At 44.6% G+C, this 23123-nt stretch overlaps 1 protein-coding gene across 1 annotated transcript in view; it reads right to left on the bottom strand.

Moving 5' to 3' along the window:
- Nucleotides 1-232: 232 nt before the first annotated feature.
- The window catches only part of FURIN (furin, paired basic amino acid cleaving enzyme), a 362179-nt gene continuing 339288 nt past the window's right edge, over nt 233-23123 (bottom strand). Inside the window, exons 15-16 of the mRNA XM_040342487.1 lie at nt 16540-16656; nt 233-2005 (exon numbers count right to left, since the gene is read on the bottom strand). Coding sequence (XP_040198421.1) covers nt 1446-2005; nt 16540-16656 — 677 coding nt within the window. The 3' untranslated portion in view covers nt 233-1445. The remainder of the gene's footprint in view (nt 2006-16539; nt 16657-23123) is intronic.

Raw genomic sequence — 23123 nt, forward strand, 5'->3', positions numbered from 1 at the left:
CCAGTCATGATTGGTTCTCTTTAGGACACTTTATGAGTGAGGTCCAGTATGTTTTCCTAACAAAACAAAGCAGGGACTAACAAAATTAATGAACAGCTATGTCAGACTACATCAATTCACAAGAAGTGAAAGAAGATAAAGCATGACCAATGGAAAATAAAGGAATAAAATACATAAAAACATTTAGGAAAGAAATTGATCAATATGTGTGAAAAAAATAAACTCCAAAGTATACCAACACCCTATTCCATTAAAATATACATGTTCAGATCAACAGATTCACTCACATAGAAGGAAAAAGGTAAAATTTCTTAACTATGTCAGGTTGTGATGCCCTTCTGTATTAGGATCCCCAGATACCACGAGACACTACTGCTATAATTGCTGGATGACCTCCATCTTTAGGGTAGACGGCTGAATTCTAATAGACCAAGACTGAAAGGTCCAGCTATTTCTGGACTGCAGAGAGATCTACCATCATGGCCATTTCATACCCACTGCTGTTCGTCAAACACTTGGATTTGCAAAAGTTGTTTGCAGCATCCACAGGGAAATCATTGGCAGGTCTGGTCTGAAAGAAGCAAATCTGTATATGGGCACTTTACCATGATAAAAATTAAGTAAATAAGCCATGATTACTTGATATACAGGAAAAATAATGAATCACAGTCCAAAAGAGTTAACTAAAAAGGTGACACCCACAATACGCTGAGCCAAGGTATTTACCTTGTCCCGTCAGTGTTCTGTATGCAGGAATTCTTGAAATGCTTAAAAATAAAAAAACCTGTATTTTCCCTCCAAGTGTAATGTGTACGTGATTCGGACAATCTGCTCCAATGCATTCCGCTCTGCACAGCACATTATCAGTCTATTACATGTCAGCTGGGATCTCCCTCCGCTAGGTCTAAGCAGACAACCTTATTAGTGCATGAGATATGACCTTGGTTCTATACATAGTTTTCCAGCCTGGCTCCCAGATGCTGATGTACTATATAGCAGTTGATCTTTGTAAACTGGATTAACCTACAAGGAGCTTTCTTGTCTGCACAGCATTTCATTTTGTACAGATCCTACCCTTTAAAAAAAAAACCTAGGCAGACTGCAAAACTAGGTGTACCTGCACCCCGTCTATGGACGTTCCATCACTGAAAGGGTCAACTGATAGCCACTGCAGGCAGGCAAAATATGGAGATCAATAGGCACTATAAGTTAAGAAAAAAAATCTGGGAAGATGTATGATGATCAATAAAAAGGAAAAAAACACAAAAAGACATAAAAAAAAAAATGTTTTTGAAGTTTCCTGGGCATTAGCCAGAGCACTGGATGGAATCATGACGCTGATGTAGAAGTCGGTATCCACATAAAACGGTCCAGTGTTGAAAGGAAACCTGAACGGGGTCTGTATGATGGCATAATGTTCTGGGGAGGTGATGTCAGAATTGTCATCAAAGGGCACTCTGTTGCTTTATAAAAGCAGTTCTTTCATTGTGAACATCCATCTCCTCTACCTCAGACTCTGATAATCCTTCTTCTTGCCATATTTCTGATGGGATCCCTTTATAAGAGATGATCCCACTGTCCAACATGTACAACTTCTTCTTGCCCAGGATAACCCCAGAACGCACCTGGAGGAATAAGAAGACACCCACAAAGACAAGGACTATCATGATGCAGCTGAGGGTGGCTGCAATGACCGGCATGTTTGAGTAACCATTTGCCATTTCTGGAACAACCTCTTTTAGTTGTGGCGATTCTCTGACTCTCTGATGGGAACAGGAAAAGTCCAACACATTGTAGTGTGAGTGAGCTGGGCAGCTGAGGCAGTCATTTGCAGTGGTGCCTTTGCAAGTAGAACAGGAAGGATGGCAGGGCATGCAAACATTAGCCAGGAGAGGCTCGATGCTGTTTTCCAGTGTGTATTGGATACTCTGAACACTGGCTGTGAATCCTGGGGGACAGGTCTTCACACATGTCTTCTGATGGAGGAAAAAGCCTTCTTCACAAACTGCAGAAAGGACACAAAAGGGAAAACCATTACTAAAGATTAGTCTGCATCATGGATGGTTTACATTGTCATAAATAACTTTAGAGATGTTCATCATCTTTCCATAAAGGTCTACTCGCATTTTCAAAATACTGCTTTCAGCTAAGCAGTCCATGACAATAACCTAAGTCACTATTTGGCAACAGCTTTCATTGGCTATCAACATTATGCAATCAACATTCCGATTTGTGATTGGCTAAGTGACACTTTGTTTGCAGGTTGCCACCCCCTATTTTGCACATGTAAAAAGGGTACGTTGAGAAAGGAAATCAAGCAGACGGCCATCATCTTCCAACATCTGTCTTCACACAAAACTAAAATAAATCTTCTATTGAATCAGCAGAGCACTTCCTTGCATATGTCAGTGCGTAGGCACACTGACTTGTACCCTCACTGGAAGCGGAGTGGCATCTTGATATAGCGCGGTCATTTACCCCGTAGGACAGGGGCGGCCAACCAGTGGCCCGCGGAGCCCTCTGATGTGGCCCGCGACCTCCTGCTCTGGAATGGTGGGTTGGCAAGCAAAGATCGCAGGTTGCCCACCCACCATACCACAGCATCAGTGTTGTGAATAAAGCTGGTGGTAGAGGGGAAAAAAGCAGCTGTGGAGCAGAGCCCCATAAGCCGATGCTTCCTCTACAGTGCTGGCTTTTGCCACAGGCGGATGTCTATGGGAAAGTTCAGCTAACCCGCAGGATAGACACAGCTGCACTCGTTTTGTGGGTAAACCGCAGCACAACAGTGTGAAAGCAGTATTAGGCCCTTTTCACACGATCAGCCCGACCAAATGGGACCCTTAATTCACCTCTACAGAGCAACAGATGTCAGTTTACGCCTGCCTACCTCCAATCCCCAAAAAAATGTGTCCCCTTCCATCTGGGCGGATCAGAGGGCCTATAGAGTAGCCGTGACCTGTCAGCTCCGCTCATTGTGGCCCTTGACTGGTAACCAAGTTGCTTAAGTGGCCCTCGCTCTTCAAAAGGTTGGCCACCTCTGCCGTAGGAGCTCAACGCAAGCCATCAACAGTTTGATAGAAATACTCACCCACTCCTGCTTTGATTACCATTACATTGATGGTATGATCAGGGGCCATATTATATATATATATTATATAAATATAAGACAAAGGAAAGAGAAACACCACAAATAAGTCTAGTAGTTTATTAGTTCTTATAAAAACAAAGATAATATGCGCTCACATTGCGTGATCCAAAAAGCAGCATGTAATGTAATTCCACTTGATGGCAGCCTTTCCCAAGCCCAGGCACTTCCCCTGCAGATAGCCTCTTGCCAGGCACTAGAAGGGCCGCTATGGACCACATGGAGATCGCCAGGGTGGAAGCAGGGCACCAGAATGGCATGACGACGTCAGACATCAAGGGGCTTAGAAAAGGGCAGGAGTGCCCCAAAACATGTTGCTATGCCTTCTCTAATGTCATCACTCCATTCCAGTGTCCTGCTTCTTGTCCCTATGTCAAGCCCCTTGAGAAAGAGACTTGACAAAGGGACAGGAACCCCCCGAAACACATTGCCACTCCATTTCCGACATCATCACGCCATTCTGGTGCCTGGCAAGAGACTATCAGCATGAGGAAGTTTCTGGGCTGGGTAAAGGGTGCCATCAAGTGGAATTGCATTACATGCTGCTTTTTGGATCACACCCTGCGAGTGCATATTATCTTTGTTTTTATGAGAGCTAATAAACGACTACACTTGGTCAGTGGTGGCGTTTCTCTGTCCTTTGACTTTTACATATATGTGAGTTTGCAAGAGGGAGTCATCCAAATCCTTCCATCTGGAAAAAAATCTGCTGATGCGGACGGTGTTCATCCTTCACTTTCAAGGATGAATATGGACTTTTAGATACTAGACTTGTATAAAATTAAGTCACACTTAGAATATCCCTTATTTTTGGTTGCATTTGCACACATTTGGTTGAGGTCGAGTTTTGAGGCTCTTGGAATATTGTTCAGATTTGCAGTGGGGAGTTGTGCGTTTGCATGTACATACAGTACACATTTACATCATCAAGAGGCATAGCCTAGGCCAGGAGTCTTCAAACATTCTAAAAAAAAAAAAAAGTCCAGTATACTGTCTTTCACACTTCAAGGGGGCCAAACTGGGGCAAGTGAGCAGTATATGTCTCAGGCTTGGTGGTCGGTAAAATAAATAAATAATATATAAAAAAAAATATAGTGCCTGCAGTGGATAGTAGGAGAAGGAATAGTGCCCCATAGTTGGGATCAGCGGGAAGAACAGTGCTCCATAACTGGTGTCAATGGGACAAATTATGCCACAGTGTTGCATCAGTGGGAGGTATAGTACCACAAGGACCAGATTAATGCAAGAAAAGCGCCTTTTTGGGGACAACTAGTCTTGGAAAAGTTGGGTCTGTTTCACAGAGACACTGTGTAACGGATATAAATGTCCTATGTAAAAAAAAGCAGCTTCAGAATTATCGTTATAAAAACTACATCATTCACACAAACTTGATCCTTACTGTGTGAAGGATAGGTTTGCCTGAGTCTGGGTATGTGTGAATTGTTAATCTACTGTGACATCTTAAATTGGTGGTATTTTTATATGCCATTTCACCAAAAATGAATTCTTATTTTAAAAGTCATGTGCAGTCAATTCACAGCAGCCAATCAGCTTTTCTTAGTACGACATTACTAACCGATTTCCCATAGTAGATGGTTTTGCATCACCACTCTCTGCACAATGCTGATTGAAGTTACATTAACCACAGAACACTCCCCATGTTGTGCCACTTATCTACTTTGCAGATCTGTACATAAAACCTTAAAACTGCTCATTCTGTGTTCCAACAAAGAAAGGAAAAAATCAAGTAAAGAGTAAAGAGTAGCAACTTGACATCTGGTCACTGCGATCCTGGGATAGAACATTCACAATACAATGGAATCATCCATCAACAGAAGAGGAAAGATACCGTTAAAGTAGTGATCACACAAAAGATGATAGTCAGGTTGAAAAAAGACACAAGTCCATCCAGTCCAACCACAAAAACACAAAAACAAACAAAATAAAAAACACTGTACAATCCCATACACCCAACTCCATACCCACAGTTGATCCAGAGGAAGGCAAAAAAAAAAAAACAGCAGAACATGATCCAATTTGCTACAGCAGGGAAAAAATTTGCTCCTGATCCCCCGAGAGGCAATCGGATTTACCCTGGATCAACTTTACCTACAAATGTTAGTACTCAGTTATATTATGTACATTTAGGAAAGTATCCAGACCTTTCTTAAAGCAATCTACTGAGCTGGCCAGAACCACCTCTGGAGGGAGTCTGTTCCACATTTTCACAGCTCTTACTGTGAAGAAACCTTTCCATATTTGGAGATGAAATCTCTTTTCCTCTAGACGTAAAGAGTTCCCCCTTGTCCTCAGTGTTGACCGTAAAGTGAATAACTCACCCCTAATTCTCCTCTTCTCAAGAGTGAATACATTTAGATCTTCTAATCTTTCCTCATTGCTGAGCTCCTCCATGCCTCTTATCAGTTTGGTTGCCCTTCTCTGCACTTTCTCCAGTTCCCCGATATCCTTTTTGAGAACTGGTGCCCAAAATTGGACTACATATTCCAGATGGTGTGCACCTGTCACCCACACACAATGAAGGTGACTATTTTGTTGTAAATAAGGTGGCTATAAATGTGCCAAGTCCAGATAAGACACAACTCTTGCATAAAGCACTGGTGTGCATCAAGACAGATTTATTAAAATGCTTTGGCATTTTACAAATATGCTGTTGGTGAATAAAAGCATGATTTGACCCCACACGGCTAGCCGATAAAGAGATCTGTTCAATCCTAAATAATGTCAATGTAGGGTCAGAGCAGATTGCCGAAGACCGATAAATCGAAACGCTAAGTGGACACAGTGTGATATTTGGGATATTAAGCCCAGAATAAATTTATTTCAGGAAATTACAACGCAATAAAAGATTAATGCTTCGCATAACGATGTGAAGTCTATGCACAGCTGTGTGGGGAAGAAAAGACGCTGCAGCTGTAAATTACATCCTGCTGTGACTACAGCAGAATCACCATATACACTTTGACAGATGCCAATCAAATATTAAGCAGCACACACTTCATCCATCATTGCTCATGTTATAGAGATGCAAGTGTGGCCATTAGAAGAGATGGGAAGGTGAATGGGGAGCAGTGGACAAATTATCATAGTAGAAGCAGGTCAGAGCAGACAAGGGCAACTGAAGGGATCCTACGTTGGAGCACTGGAAATTTTGATTCAGTACCATTACCTGATTTAATGTATTCAATTTAAAGGCGAAGACCACCTTTAAGGCAACGTTACACCCATTTTGAGGTTGCATCATGTAACCTGAGGCCAAGCAAACCCTGCAACCCCCAAAAAGGCCCCCCTCTGATAGCATAGTGAGGTTCTTCTCCCCCACAGTAGCTGTCAGATTTCAAACTGGCACACCTGTGCAGGAAGAGATCTGTGAATGTTTGAACTACAAACCCATCTACCATGGCCACAGAGGCACTTGTAGTTCTCAATGGAATACAAGTTGGTAAGGACATAGAGCTGGAGTAATAGCGGCAGTTCTGCTGCTTAATCGTTCTTATAGGAGACGTTCCCCCCCTTCCCGCCACCATCCGGTGCTTCTCCGGGCTCTCCCGTGCCATCGGGGACCCGGAGAAACGATCTACCTGTGCCGGATGGGAAGCATAGAGATGACTGGTGACCAGATGGTCACCAGTCATCTTTATGACCGTTGGCGGCCCAGGCGCGACGTTATAACGCCACTCCCGGGTACCCGGAAGTAAACAAAGCCGCAATCGTGGCTGTCGGCATGTAGGAGAGAAGTGCCAGAATAGGCCCGGTAAGGAAGTGGTTAAACAGGCCACTACATTATACATATTTTTCACTCAACCAGTGGGTTAAACAAAAAATAAAAAGTGTTGATTCTCCCCTTAACACACTCTGTTCTGCAGAGTTATTGTGTTCTTCCAGCAGGGGGCCTTACACTGATCAGTGCTGCCGGTGTTCCAACGAGAAATGCCTCCTGTCTAATAATGCCAGCCGGGTACTGCGCTTGCGGGTACGGAGCCACCAAAAGCCTCCGAACATTGGAATTTATGATCGGCTGTAGACGGCACCTGCGCACAATAGCCAACATTGATTTCTTCATGATGAGCGCGTGTGAGGGGCGGATGCCTACAGAAGCGGGCGTATTTTGTAATGATGGGCAGTGCTATTGCTTGTGTTAGCTAGCTAAATAGGCCCTACAAACCCTCCCATCAACATTGAAAAACCCGACCTTCAGTTGGCTAAACATGCCCCGCAAACACGTGTAGGAAGAATAGCAAATATATTTGTTTAGGAGATGTGTTTGAGTTTCATCAAAAATTCCGCCCCCATCTTAACAGCACTGCCCATCATTACAAAATACGCCCCCTTCTGTAGGCATCCGCCCATCACACGCGCCCATCATGAAGAAATCTGCCCCTTGCACGAGCATCGTGAGTGTTTGGCACAGCTGATCATAAATTCCGATGTTCGGCGGCTCCGTATTGCGCATGCGCAGTTCCGGCCGGGCATTTCTTGTCAGGGGGCATTTCTCGACAGGACACCGGCTACAGCCAGTGGCACTAATTGTTTGGGGAAAAAAAACAGACAAGCTGGTTGTACAGAAGTCAACATGTGTACAACCAGCTTGCCCATACATGGATTGAAATTTGGTTGGTACCTGCTGAAGTAGTTACATTTTGGCCCATGTATGACCAGCCTAAATCTTTATGTGATGCATCTATACACACTGAACAAAACAAGTGTGGGTGTTGTCAGAGTGCATTTATAAATATTTGAAAAGTACAAAAGAAAAGCTTCCTGTTTCATGTGCACACACAGTTTACTGAGAATTTGGCCGCCGCCTGCCCCCCCAATGTTGAAAACTGTGCAGAACTATTGAATGGAAACCAGAAAGAACACGCAGGTGGTGCTGTGGGAAAAAAATGGGTCAATTTTAAATGCAATTTACCACACTGAAAGCGTTGCACTTCAATTACGGTAGGAACCCTTATCTGGTAAACACCATTTCCCAGACAGTCAGCTAATACAATTCCATATCTGTATAACATCTTGCTGCAAAGACCGTGAGTGGAGCATAGCAATCAATGGTTGTATTTATTTGGTAGATCCCAGCTTCAGAAGTAATAAGATACTTTGAAAAAGGGAGAAGGAAATAAAATATTAAAGTAAAAATAGAAATTTAAGCCTTGAATTGCATGCAGTAAACATAATCTACTTGGTGAGGGCTTCAGTTGTCCATCCCAACAGACTTCTTGCAATCACATAGGTCAGCACGGTGGCTTAGTGGTTAGTACTTCTGTCCTCTGTTATAATTCCAACCAATACACTACCTATGTGGCATTTGCAGTTAACAGTTTACCAAAACAGAGTCGGGAAAGCAATCTATATGGATCCCAATGCCTTTAGGTCACCTTTAAACTGTCCATACATAAATTGAAATTTGGCCGGTTCAGGAGTGAGCAGCCACATTTCGATCCATATACCAGTCTATTGATTGACTTTTGTACAACCAGCCTGTTGGAAAATTTCCACTCGATCAGCACTGCCAGCTATAGCTGATCAGTGTATTTTGACAGCAGGGAAGTCCCCCTGCTGTCAGAATACAATACCTCTGCAGAGTGTAGATGAGAAACTAGAGCAGTGGCGGTGCGTTCATAGAGGGCGCAGGAGCGCAGCCCCCTCCTGCACCACTCTATCACCAATAGATAGATTCATGCAATGCATGAATCTATCTATTGATAAAAGAGTGATCAGCGCATACAGTCCAATGAATAAATAATATAGATAATAAAACCACTAATGTATAACAAAATAAGTGATAAGTGACAATAATGTGCAATAAACGCTAATAGTCCCAAGGGGCTAACATAAGTGAACAGAAAATGGCAAAAAATAAGTGATGAGGGTCCTTGTGAAATCCTTGTGTAATCCATCTATTGTCACCGCTGACGTCCCCTATTCAGGTGTCCGGCCCCTTGTCGGGCACCGGGCATCTGAATTACAGCAGCGTTTTTTTGGAAGCGCCTGATTAGAACCTATGGCTTCCAAAATCGTAAACAGCGGGCGCAATGCTGTGCATTCGAAAAGTGAATAAATCGCTACCCTAACACTGTCCCACCTCTCAGCTAATCAGGATGCTCGTGTCTGGTTACCTGTCACCTGATTGGCTGAAGCATCAGGCGCTGTGATTGGATGCCTATCAGGCGTCCAATCATAGCAGAGATGACGGGAAGAGGACAGGAGAGACATGGAGGACTCAGCGTGTGGAGGACAGCGCCATGACCAGAGACGGGTAAGTGCCGGGTGGGGGGGCAGACTGGCAGCATTTGATGGGGCACAGTAGCGGCAGTTGATGGGCCACACTGGCGGCAATTGATGGGCCACAGGGGCTGCCAATTGATGGGCCACAGCGGCTGCCAATTGATGGGCCACAGCGGCTGCCAATTGATGGGCCACAGCGGCTGCCAATTGAGGGGCCACAGCGGCTGCCAATTGAGGGGCCACAGCGGCTGCCAATTGAGGGGCCACAGCGGCTGCCAATTGAGGGGCCACAGAGGCTGCCCTTGAGGGGCCACAGAGGCTGCCCTTGAGGGGCCACAGAGGCTGTCCTTGATGGGCCACAGTGGCTGCCCTAGAGGTTTTTTTTTCAGTTCGTTTGCCCCCCCCCCAAATACTTTGAGCACCATCCGCCACTGGACTAGAGGTCAAGTATGGCCAGCCTTAGGTTACCCCTTCAATGTCCAGTCCAGTGGATACAGAAACAGACCTTCAAAAGCCAGACTGAGGACAGCCATACTGGATAGCTGCAATGGAAGAGTCAAACTCTAGCAGCAATATGAAGAGTCTTGGCTGAAAAAAAAAAAAAATCTTGATAAAAAAAATTAAAAAAAAGTGCTAGCAAAAATAGGTTAGTCTTCCACACAGCAGTGTTGAAGAGGAGACATCCATTCACATAAGACACTGTTTGCTGGCAGTAGATGTCACCCTGGGTTGACCTACATTTTTTATTTATTTTTTGCTTGCCACTTTCCAGTTCTTCTTTGTATGACAGTATAACCCAAACGAGAAAGGCCTCCTGTCCATTAACGGACAAGAAAATAATACCTTTCCTGCACTTACCGTTGTGGAGAGATATCATCTTTTGTGTAAATAGGACCGGAGAATAGTTGTGTATTAGAAAAGCAGGATGCTGGAGGAACACACATGTAAGCACAGAGTGAAAGTGCAATGAAGTGATGTTTAGAAGATTTGCTCATTAAAGATGTGAATTGATTTTGTATGCAGGCCATCTGCTATGAATGCTTAAAAGGTTGCGTATATATCCACAGCTGCAGTTAGTAAAGGATTTAGTACAGTCCGCGTCTAATTCTGTCCAGCAGACCTTGCATGAAACACTATGAACAAACTTCTGCAGGATTCTGGATGCAGCAGAAAGAGAGAGCTCCCGGGGACCCTTAGGCCTTGTACACACGACCGAACAGGTTTTCAGCGGACATTTGTCCAGCCGACCGTTTTGCAGCGGACAAATGTTTCTTAGCATGCTAAGAAACATATCCGCTGGAAGCCTGTCCGTCGGACATGTTTGGTCGTCTGTACAGACTCACCGGACATGTCCGATCGGCCGCCATCCCTTGCATGCTGTGACGGTATTAGAATGATATCCCCGTCAAGCATTCCCTTCTCCCCATACAAGAAGATCCCCTCCTAGAATCGCCATAATAAGCCACACATGCCAAGGCTCAATGCTGGAACAAGAGACTTTAATGACACAAAAACTCAGCTTATATGTGGTTACAACCTGTTAGGAATGCCCCCCCTCACACAGTGGGGTTTCCCATACAGATTATAGGAGACAAGTCGGAGCCGACCATGCAGACACATTTCTTTAGATAAAGACATCAGTGGAGTTAATTACTACACTGAAGCAATCAGAATAATTAACATACCACTTCTCTAATCATTTAGCCTGATGATACAATACAGGGAGTGCAGAATTATTAGGCAAGTTGTATTTTTGAGGATTAATTTTATTATTGAACAACAACCATGTTCTCAATGAACCCCAAAAACTCATTAATATCAAAGCTGAATATTTTTGGAAGTAGTTTTTAGTTTGTTTTTAGTTTTAGCTATTTTAGGGGGATATCTGTGTGTGCAGGTGACTATTAATGTGCATAATTATTAGGCAACTTAACAAAAAAAAAATATATACCCATTTCAATTATTTATTTTTATCAGTGAAACCAATATAACATCTCAACATTCACAAATATACATTTTTGACATTCAAAAACAAAACAAAAACAAATCAGTGACCAATATAGCCACCTTTCTTTGCAAGGACACTCAAAAGCCTGCCATCCATGGATTCTGTCAGTGTTTTGATCTGTTCACCATCAACATTGCGTGCAGCAGCAACCACAGCCTCCCAGACACTGTTCAGAGAGGTGTACTGTTTTCCCTCCTTTTAAATCTCACATTTGATGATGGACCACAGGTTCTCAATGGGGTTCAGATCAGGTGAACAAGGAGGCCATGTCATTAGTTTTTCTTCTTTTATACCCTTTCTTGCCAGCCACGCTGTGGAGTACTGGGACGCGTGTGATGGAGCATTGTCCTGCATGAAAATCATGTTTTTCTTGAAGGATGCAGACTCCTTCCTGTACCACTGCTTGAAGAAGGTGTCTTCCAGAAACTGGCAGTAGGACAGGGAGTTGAGCTTGACTCCATCCTCAACCCGAAAAGGCCCCACAAGCTCATCTTTGATGATACCAGCCCAAACCAGTACTCCACCTCCACCTTGCTGGCGTCTGAGTCGGACTGGAGCTCTCTGCCCTTTACCAATCCAGCCACGGGCCCATCCATCTGGCCCATCAAGACTCGCTCTCATTTCATCAGTCCATAAAACCTTAGAAAAATCAGTCTTGAAATATTTCTTGGCCCAGTCTTGACGTTTCAGCTTGTGTGTCTTGTTCTGTGTTGGTCGTCTTTCAGCCTTTCTTACCTTGGCCATGTCTCTGGGTATTGCACACCTTGTGCTTTTGGGCACTCCAGTGATGTTGCAGCTCTGAAATATGGCCAAACTGGTGGCAAGTGGCATCTTGGCAGCTGCACGCTTGACTTTTCTCAGTTCATGGGCAGTTATTTTGCGCCTTGGTTTTTCCACGCGCTTCTTGCGACCCTGTTGACTATTTTGAATGAAATGCTTGATTGTTCGATGATCACGCTTCAGAAGCTTTGCAATTTTAAGAGTGCTGCATCCCTCTGCAAGATATCTCACTATTTTTGACTTTTCTGAGCCTGTCAAGTCCTTCTTTTGACCCATTTTGCCAAAGGAAAGGAAGTTGCCTAATAATTATGCACACCTGATATAGGGTGTTGATGTCATTAGACCACACCCCTTCTTATTACAGAGATGCACATCACCTAATATGCTTAATTGGTAGTAGGCTTTCGAGCCTATACAGCTTGGAGTAAGACAACATGCATAAAGAGGATGATGTGGTCAAAATACTCATTTGCCTAATAATTCTGCACTCCCTGTACACATCTTTTAAGGGTAAACACAGATCTTCTTCACACAACACAATAGATCAATTAACGTTTAGAATAGTGAGGGGACATTAGCACTTCAATAACCTGTTAGAGGAATGAATCGCACATGAAATTCCTTTCTACCTCTACACACATGGCTAGCAGGGAGCCTTAAACTGAGACATATAGGCAAATGCATCACACATGCGTCAAAGTGATTCGACGCATGCGTGGAAGCTTTGAACTTCCAGGGCCGCGCACGTCGCCGCGTCATCGTCGCGGCCACGTCCCCGCGTATCGTGTACGCTGGGATTTCTGTCTGATGGTGTGTACAACCATCAGACAGAAATCTCAGAGGAGACATGTCCGCTGAAAACGGTCCGGCGGACCGTTTTCAGCGGACTGTCCCCTCGTCTGTACGAGGCCTCTACTGATAAAAAATAGCTGCCAAATCACAGCGATGAAGTGCACTCCAACATGCGCTGTACAGCCACCGTACCTGACCCGATCTACAGCACATAGTTTGATTAGGGGATATATAAGCCCTCATTTATTTCTTAATTAGATTGGAGCTTCTCATTAGCACTAGGAGGAAGGGTCCTCACAAAAGCTCTTCACGTGGAAGTAATCTATTATGAATTGTCTCTGGAGAAATAACTGTAATATGCTTTCATGCGGACAAGTGATAGAAATTACTCTTTTAACCTATTCCCCAGTTAAGTCTATGAAATGTTCCAGAACACACACAAGAGGTTTGATTCAGGACAAACTGGTGACATTTCACAGTAGATTACACAGTGTTGGTTAGGTATACAGAGCCCTGCAAGAGGCCTTAATCACCAAATGTCAGACACGCAAATCCCCACCTCACCGACATTGTGTCCGTTAACTCTTTGACACTCCGGCACTGGATAAAAGGCGGCTTAACTTCCTCACAAAACTTTCAAACAGGTTTTATTTTTAGCGAAGGTTTATGTATAGCTTGCCTGCAAAACGTTCCTGTTGTGATGAGAAATTGACTATTATATGGTGAACAACAGGGGCCAAGATTAAAAGCCTGAAGCGTCCTTGTCCCCAACAGAAAGTGAGGAAAGAATTTAAGGCTTTTCTATTTTAATAAAGCGTCATCATCGTTTCTATTTCAAGCACTTTCTTACCATAGACTCTCCGTAAACTGTAATTTATTAACTATGATCCAATTACATTATGAAGACTGCCAAAATGCAAAATCGGTTTTCCTAAGCTTCTTGGCCTTTGTTATGTAGAGATTTACATTTCACTTGAGATCTTCATTTCAAATATTCATTTCATTAAGGGCAGCTGGGGATGAATAACACCTTTTTAGAATATTAGATTTTACACCTGCAGATTGGAGAACAAGCATTTGCAAGTTCCTCTGGCACTATCCTCCACCTGGTACAATCAAAAAAATCCTTCCCTCAGATATATCCACTGTTCTTTGGCGGTCTTCGGGTCCCTGGCACCGGCATGTTCACTGTGGCTTCACAGCTGGCTTCCCATTGCACATTCATAAGCTGCAATAGACCCTGTAAATCAGGGGTGCCCAACCTTTTGGAGAGCGAGGGCCACTTAAGCGACTTGGTAACCGGTTGCGGGCAACAATGAGCGGAGCGGGGGGATGGCAGCCCACTCTACTTTTTTTTTAGTTGATCAGATTGGAGGAAGGCATAAACTTGCCTTTAATAACAGTATTCTATTCTATTCCATCCCAGAGCAGGAGGTCGTGCGCCATATCAGAGGGCTCCAATGGCCACTGGTTGGGCACCCCTGCTGTAAATGGTCCCGCAGCCTCCTGGGACCTGTGTTCCAAAAGGTTGCGGCAGGGAGGGGGGCCGAACGTTCGCTCTAATTAACAGGTACCAGACAAAACTAGTGTAGCGCCTGGTTACTTTCCAGAACCGGTGCTAGGTTAAATTTAGAGGGGGTCAGAGAGTTAGGTAACTCTCACCATGTTAATTTGTTCAAATTTAGGCCTCTGTCTCAGCTTTGGCTGTGCTGTGGGCTCATTCTGTTGTGTCTGGGGGGGTTATCACACCCCAGGTCGGCAGTGGAGTAAAGGATTGGGTGCTCTTACCCAGCAGCCTATCAGGAGGAGTTTGCCTCGCTGTGCATGCTGGGGGAGGGTATTTATGAGGAAGACGCCATTTTTCTGGGTCTTCTCCTCGTGTGGCGCCCACCTTTAGGGTAGCCACTCCACGCCGCCCCGGCAAATGGCCTTCCGGGCCGGGTGCGCGTGCAACGCAGAGGTCCTGGCTTCGGGACCACGTTGGCCCGGAGCAACTGAACTGCCGCTTGGGGACTCAGTAGTCGACTAGGTCCCACCTAAGGAGGTCCTGGGCTGTCCGTCCTGTTGGAGGAAGCCGTACAGTGGAGAGTCAGCCTGAGAAGTACCAAGAGAGGCTGGTGTTCCAAAAGGGGCCTGACCATCCTTAGGGGACCAGGGGAACCGGACACAGAGGCTGGATGTTGGCCACCTGTCGGTACACAAATTTAAAACTACCTGAAGGAGAGCCAGGTGTCAAGTCTGCCAAGGAGGATTGTCTCCGCTGTTTTAACCATAGGGAGGGTCTGTGGCAGAGATTTATTTTTCCAAGTTCCGAGTGACATTCTGGCTGCCAGGCTGGCGAGAGAGGCCTGTCCAGGTGCACTACACCCACTCAGGCTGGAGTGGTGAAAAAGTAAGTATTGTTGGAAGCAGGACTGTTTCCCTATTGCTCACACCCGAATCTGCCATCTCCACTTTCGCTTAACCTCTATTCTTCACCAAGTTCTATTGTTTTTACCCGGCTGGGTAATAAAGAGCACAGAAAAAGACATTCTTTTACTGCAACTTTCACCAAATACCCCTAGACGGCGGAGGAACATGAGGTAACATGCCATCTCAAACAAACCAGCAGCTCCTCCGGGGGTAGTGCTACACTAGGTACCCGCTCCCATGAAAATAAAAAATCCAAATATGGTAGAGGGGTGAAGTTCTGCTTGAATCACATGGGGGTGGTGATGTATCCATGGATTTCTAAAAAGTCCTAAAATGTCATATGATCTTTTTGTATAGTTATAATCAGGGCTTTTGTTCTCAGACAATAGGTGCAGGAACGCCCCCTTTCCAAGTCACCTCTTTTCTCCGCCCCTACCTACCTCCCAGTACCGCCCCTTTTAGACAATATGGAACCAAGTATCATTTTGTGGTGCCAAGTAGTTGTATGGAATTTGGTAATGATATCAAGAAAAAAAACAGTAAAATGGATCTCCTGTAGTCAGCAACAATAGATCCCCCCCAACAACAATGGACCACCCACACCAAAATGTCCCCCCAGCAACAATAGACTCCCGGCAGCATCAACAGATCTCCACACAGCCAGCATTAATAGACTCTCTGGCTGCCATCAACAATAGACCCCTCTCCATTAATAGACTCTCTGGCTGCCATCAACAATAGACCCCTCTCCCAACAGTAGATCTCTTTCAGCAACAACTGACCCCCCAGCAACATAAGACACCCCCAGCAACAATAGGTCCCCCATCAGCAACAATAGGCCTCCCCAGCAACAATAGACCCCCCCTGCAAAAATAGATCCCCAGCAGTGAGCATCAACACCCTGCAACACACCCCAGCACCCCTTGCCATTACAGTCAGTCCAGGAGGTTCCGGAACTGCGTCCCCCCCACGTTCCCGTTGTAATCAAGCTATATCGGTTTTCTTGCTTGGCGTCTGTACAAGTCAGTCATACTAATTCTTTTATTCTCTTACAATAAAAAGATTATCACTCTAAATTAATTTCTTGATATGGTCAAATCAAAACCTTTGCGTTTCAAACACTTAGTAAATGAGGCATAAAGATCCTTTCAATACTCACCAACACAGGACTGGCTAGAAGCTACAGTTCTGCATCCAACACCATCAACTTGGTTGGACGTGTTTGGAGGATCAGACGCAGTGCCATACAACACCAAGACAAACTGGGTTAGTGTTCCTATTGAAAAAAAAGGGGAAGAAAATTCAAAATCAGCAGTGATTTTTTTTTTTACAATGGTCTTCAACAGCAGCTTGTCAGGTTTGGCTCTCACATTATTGTTCTGTATGTATTAAAATAGCACTGATAATTAAAAATAAATAAATAAATCTTGCCCTATACTTCTGTACCAATAAAGGTCTGGCAGACCAGGTATTCCACAGTAAGAGTGCTGTGTTAACGCCACTACAAAACACCCTAATGTATAGATAAACCCCAACAACAAAGTTTTCTTTTTTTGCTCCTATTTGGTTATTAAATATACCTTTTGAACAGATATCACAAAAGGTTCAAAAGTGCAGAAAAGTGGATGATCCTGCCAGAAATGCAGTGTTGTTCCAAGCACCCTTCAGTGTTATTAGCCTTGGCTAGGTTACCTCCAGACTACATAAAATGATCCTCCATAACAGAGGTGGGGGGGGGTTTAGTCCTAATACACTTTGCGGTCTTTGAAGGACACATTGTGACAACCCACTTTGAAAAAGAAGATCTAACTATATATTACCATCAATGCCTAAATACAAATGATACAAAACTGAAGCACAGTGTTTGGATTTGCATCACCTTCTAGCAGAACAATGGACAAAATCACTTTCAATAAAGACCAACCAATGCTAGAAAGGGAGGCCCGGAGCAAAAGACAGCAAAGACTAGCAGAGGGCCGGGCATGACAGAGTGTCTAGTGACACAGGAAGGGTTAAGCTAAGGGGGTTGGAGGTAGGAAGAGCAGGATTGGTGTAGAGAGGGGCGGGGGAGTTAGAAGGATCAAGTTCAGAGGAGGAGCAGGATTGGCTGCTGGTGTCAGGGGAGTTACCCTATAAAAGGGTGGGGCGGGGCCAGGCGGGCACTTGCAGTCAGGAGAGCAACGAGGAAGCAGCTTTTCCCACCCTCCCTCCCTTATTGCATTACCAGTTGTTGCCGGTGTTTTTTCTTTTGCAGGTACGGTGTTGGACGGTCGTCACGACAGCTGGGTTGACGGTTAGTTCTGTTGGTCCTTTATGGTGGCAGTAGAAAACGTGTGAAAACGGGGGTGGGGGGCTCATCAATATGATGGGCCCCTTAAAGTGTATCCCAGCGAAAGGTTAGTTGGGATACTGTAACGTTTGCACTGCGGGCGGGGGTTGTCTCCGAGCGTACTACACGGACTGGAGGCCTAAAAGTTTAATGTTTGCTCGCAGTGCATTGTTCATCTGGTATATGGTAAAATGGTGGAGAATGGGTGTGCTGCCAGAAAGGACCAACAGAGTGGGGGTTTATTGTATGTCATTTGATGTTGGATATTTACTGTTTCATTTAAGTTGGAGTTTTATTGCAATTTATGTTTTAATAAAATAGGCTGTTGTGGCCAGTTTACTCCAAAGCAAAGGTGTGGTCTCTTTACTATATAGTAAGTGGGGGACAATTAAGGGGTGGAGTACATGGGGTCTCAACGGTCGAAGGTTATTGTGTCATATCTGGACTACACTAGTCATGTGGAATGTGTACGGTGAGAGGTCTGTTCTCCCTTTGTCAAAGGATAAAACCATAGTCATTTTCTTACCTTGGCCGTTATTCCCATCATAAATTGACTTTTAAAAAAAATGCTTGAGTTGGTTACATGACTTGTTATCATTTGGAGGCCACCATACATAGTATAACGAACACATGAAGGGGCACGAAACAGAATGATGCACAAATGTGAGCACAGCATTATGGTGCAACACCAGCACCCTTATTGCAGAAGTTAGGATGGTTGTTTTTACTCCCTCCCTAAAAGCATATGTAGCATTACCCCCTAGGGGTGAATGATGCGTATTGCATTTAGTAGAAGTAAAGGAATGTCCGCAACAGGTGCTCTTTGCTGTGCTCTTTATTACCCAGCCGGTTAAAAACAATAACTTGTAGTGAGGAAAGTAAAGTTGAAGAAGAGAGAACAGCAGATTCAGGTGTGATGATAGGGAAACAGTCCTGCTCCCAAGCGTTTCTCTGCGCCACTCCTGCCGGAGTAGGTTTAGTGTACCCGGACAGGCCTCTCTCACTGACCTGGCAGCCGGAGTATCACGCAAACGTTTGTAGGATGAAGTCTCTGCCACAGACCCTCCTTGGTGAACTTCAGAGAGACACCCCTGCCACAGGCCCTCTCTGATTTGGTAGTTACGGAGGTAATCCTCCTTAAATGAGTTACGCCTGGATCTCCTTCAACTTGTCGCCCAGGTACCGACTGACAGGTGATCAATCCTCCAGTGTCCGGCTACCTTGATTCCCGGTGGTTTGTCGAAGCCCTTTTGGACCGCCAGCCTCTCAATGGCGCTCCTCAGACTCTCCACCGAACAGCAAATACAGCTTGGGATCTTCAAAAGGTGGGAACCCAGTCACTCACTGGGTCCCCGTCGCTGTTCAGATGCTCCGGGCCAACATGGTCTCGGAACCAGGAACACCGTGTGGTACGCACGCCCAGGTAGGCCATAATGCCAGGGCGCCATGATGTGGTCACCCTAAAAGGTGGGTGCCACACTCGAAGAAGAAGACCCAGAACCAATGGCGCCTGCCCCAATAAATACCCCTCCCAGCATGCACAGCGAGGTCAAACCCTCCTGATTGACTGCTGGGAAAGAACACCCAAACCTTGACTCCACTGCTGCCACCTGAAGCACCGGGGTTGGAAGAACACCCCAGTGTAACAGAATAGCCTACAGCACAGCCAAGCTGAGACAGAAACCCTGTTTTGCACTTGACAATTTGGATCAGAGTTTAACTACACTCTGATCTCCCTCTAAACTTAACTAGAACCGGTACTATAAAGTACACAGGCACTACACATACTAGAATTCTAAATGACAAATGGTATAGAGTATAGACCAACACTCTCCAAACTATGGCCTACAGCAACTGTTTGTCAAAGAAACAAACATCTGGAAGCCTGTAGATACGCCAGTCTTTGGATTGTGATACAAGACTGGCACATCCACTTTGGTTGGATGTTAGGACCATCGGCATCCTAGCAATCAATGACGTGTTACCCTGTCCTAAGCATTTACAGGAAGACCTGACTTCTTCCATCCAGACTAGCTCCACCTCTTTGCCTCCACTCTGCTTCTCTGTGCCATGTAAGGCAAGGAGGGCATCTGTTGGGCAAATATAGATGTGATGGGCACTGCTGGATGTAGGGTATGACAATTCGTTTTTTCTTGCATAAATTTGAATATACGCACTGTGGCCCTCATACTAAAACATTTGGAGACCTCTGGTATAGGCTGAAGAAGTGATAAGGAGAGGAGTGTTCTCCCTTTGTCTAAAAGAATAAAATGGAAATTAACTAGACCATTTTTTTTCTAATTTTTTATTACCACGTTGTCAATCTCTACATAAGCAGACTATCACATCTAAGCTTGGTTCGACTGGTTAGTGTTCCTCTCTCCATATATGTATACTAGAATGATGAAAGGTATAGACCAGTGATGGTGAACCTTGGCACCCCCAGATGTTTTGGAACTACATTTCCCATGATGCTCAACTACACTGCAGAGTGCATGAGCATCATGGGAAATGTAGTTCCAAAACATCTGGGGGGCCAAGTTTCACCATCACTGGTATAGACTGAATTTATAGGTAGGTCAGTTCTCGTTTTTCACCAGCTATCCCATTGTTAAAATTGACAGAGCATTTGGTAAACGCACAAAGAATATGAATAGCTGGCATAGCCAACATTTCTTCCCTTAGAACTTTCAGAAATGACGCTCTCAGCATGCCCATGAACTTGCTAAACTATGCAGGAGCTCTTATCCTTTTGTATTCAGAAGGAAGATGGTAGCTAATGCTTAATCTTTAAATTATGATAATCGAGTCCTCTTGATTGACAGCTACAGACTCCAGTAAAGCTTCGAAGAGAGCAGGCAGCAGCCTAGGTTGCTTTTTTTAGTTTGTCAGTGTGACGGTGCATAGCACATAGGCATGTCTGTGCTAAATACAAGGCTTGAGAAAGGCTGTTTGCTGTGTACAGAAGCAGAACCACAGATCCTGTCACCAACAATCCTCTTATTCAGGTGTAGGGAGGTGTCTTGTGAGCAGACAGGACTCTGCATGTGAATACTAAGCAGCTAATTGGAGCCCTGTGCTGTGTGACCCATCTGTGTGTGAGTGATAACTCGCCGCTCGCGCTCCTCATGCTCATCGCTCCTCTCCACTCGGTTCCACGTGCTGGGCTGCTTAATATAACAAGCCAAATCAAGTGGTTTCAATCCTTCACACGGCTGACAAAATGTAGTAAATAAACAACCCCCTTTTTCTTATCTTGCCTACGCACCATGAATGTGCAAACAGAAAACAAAAGAGCAAGATAGACCGGCATAGCAAGAACTGAGCAGCAAGTGCTGCATTGAAACATTGACAATTGCCACTCACCCAGAAATCCTGTCTATACCCTTGCCACAGAATTATTTTATGCGCATAGTTCATTGTATAAGAGACGCCCTTCCAATAGATCACAAAAGTGAACCTATTGCTTTGTAAATTTACAGAAAAGTGACAGGTTCTCTTGATAGCACACTTTTCCCTGGTGATACTTTTCTTTTCTATGACTCCCGTGTTCCCCTGCTGGAACCCTGAGCTTAAAGCGATTGTTATCCTAAAAATAAAATAAAAAATCCTGTTCCCTTAAAGCAGTGGTTCTCAACCTTTCTGGTGCCGTGACCCCTTGATAGAATTTCCCAAGTTGTTAGGGACCCCTAACAGTAAAATTATTTTCATAGCGTGGGCTGTCGGCACCCAAGGCAAGTAATTTGCACCCCTAACCCATGGATAGGTAGTGCTCCCCGAGTCCCTTCCACTCGTACAGTATTAAAATTCCTTATGGTACATTTTAGGACGTACCACTCTCTTTGATCTCCTTTCTTTGCCTTTTATCTCTCGCTATCCTAATTTCTTGTTTTCTTTTGCCATCCCTCTCTCTAGCCATCTTTCTTGTTCTTTTTCATTCTCTCTCTCCCCTTTTCCTCTACCTTCCATGTATTCTCTATTTTTATTCCTTCGCATACTCCTTGGTGGGGTCATGGGAGGGGAATAGGATGAGTGTCAGTGTTGGCGGGGAGTTGGGGTGAGTGGCAATGCTGGGGGGGGGGGGGGGTCTGATCAGCCAACTTCGGTGCTCTTGATCAAGGTCATCTGTTGATCTGAGAACTGTAGTGGGGGGCTTGTAATAGCAACTATAATCACAGGTAGTGTTATGCTGGCCATACACTATACGAAAAATCGGGCGAAAATCGGTCGTTCAGACAGTTTGTTCGTTTTTCGAACAGTTAATGGGCACAAAATCGATAACCGTTGGGACGTTTTTGAGCCGAAAAAACGAAGGATAAGTTTGGAGATTTTCTGCCGAACGAACGATAAATCGAAAGGTTAATGTGTTTCCCATCCGAACTTTCTGCACTAGGTATATGTAAATTTTTTTTTTAATTATGTCCACTGAATGATTTATCGGTCATTACATGATGGCACTATCGTTTGCGCTCACAACCGAACGTTCGTTTTTCGAAAGTTCGTTCGGACGATTTTTCGTGGAGTGTACGGCCAGCATTACTCACTGTGTCTCTGACTTTGTGGTGTCTCGTAGCAGTGACACCTATGCCAAAATAAGGAGATAGGGTCTCCTCCAGCCCCTCCCACTACACATTCCTCACCAGAAAAATTGTTTTTGTGTCCCATTGGGAAGATTTTTCTTACATTTCTGTACTTGTGAAGCAACAGGAAGTGAAAAGAAATTTCCAGAAAGTGAGAGGAATTCCCCGTTTAGACAATTGTTACTTGAACAGTTGTCTCCAATTAAAGAATTACCCTCACTTCCTGTAAAATGTTGGATTTCCCATCACATTCTGTCTATGTGACAATAACACATAGAAAGGATAAATCTCAGCCATCACAGAAGTATGAGCAATACAACCAAAAGGATGTTCTAAGACCCGGTTCACACTGGGGCGGCACGGCTTTGGGGGCGACTCGGCAAGGTGACCTGAAGACAACTTCAGAGGCGACTTGCAAAATGACTTCTGTATAGAAGTCAATGCAAATCGCCCCGAGTCGCCCCCAAAGTAGTACAGGAACCTTTTTCTAAGTCGGAGGGACTTGCATCACTCCTATTAGAACGGCTCTATTGAATAGAACGGGACGCGACTTGTCAGGCGGCTGAGTCGCCTGACGAGTCGCCCCAGTGTGAACCGGCTCTAATTCTTTCCTAATGTATCCAAAAACCTAGAAATGATACACACGGTTACATTTAAATGTAAACAAATTAGGAACAGCCGATACCACGTACAAAGATAAGCTTTTATACACTACAAGATGCATTGTATCCAACTGAAAAACCTGCGCAGGCTTATCTGTTGGCTAAGGATTTGTTAAGCATGTGCCATTTCCCTAGATTAAACAGAGCATTGAAATACTAATATTCGGGATTT

This window comes from Rana temporaria, chromosome 3 (genome assembly GCF_905171775.1).
Source record: "Rana temporaria chromosome 3, aRanTem1.1, whole genome shotgun sequence".
Taxonomy (NCBI): Eukaryota; Metazoa; Chordata; class Amphibia; order Anura; family Ranidae; genus Rana; species Rana temporaria.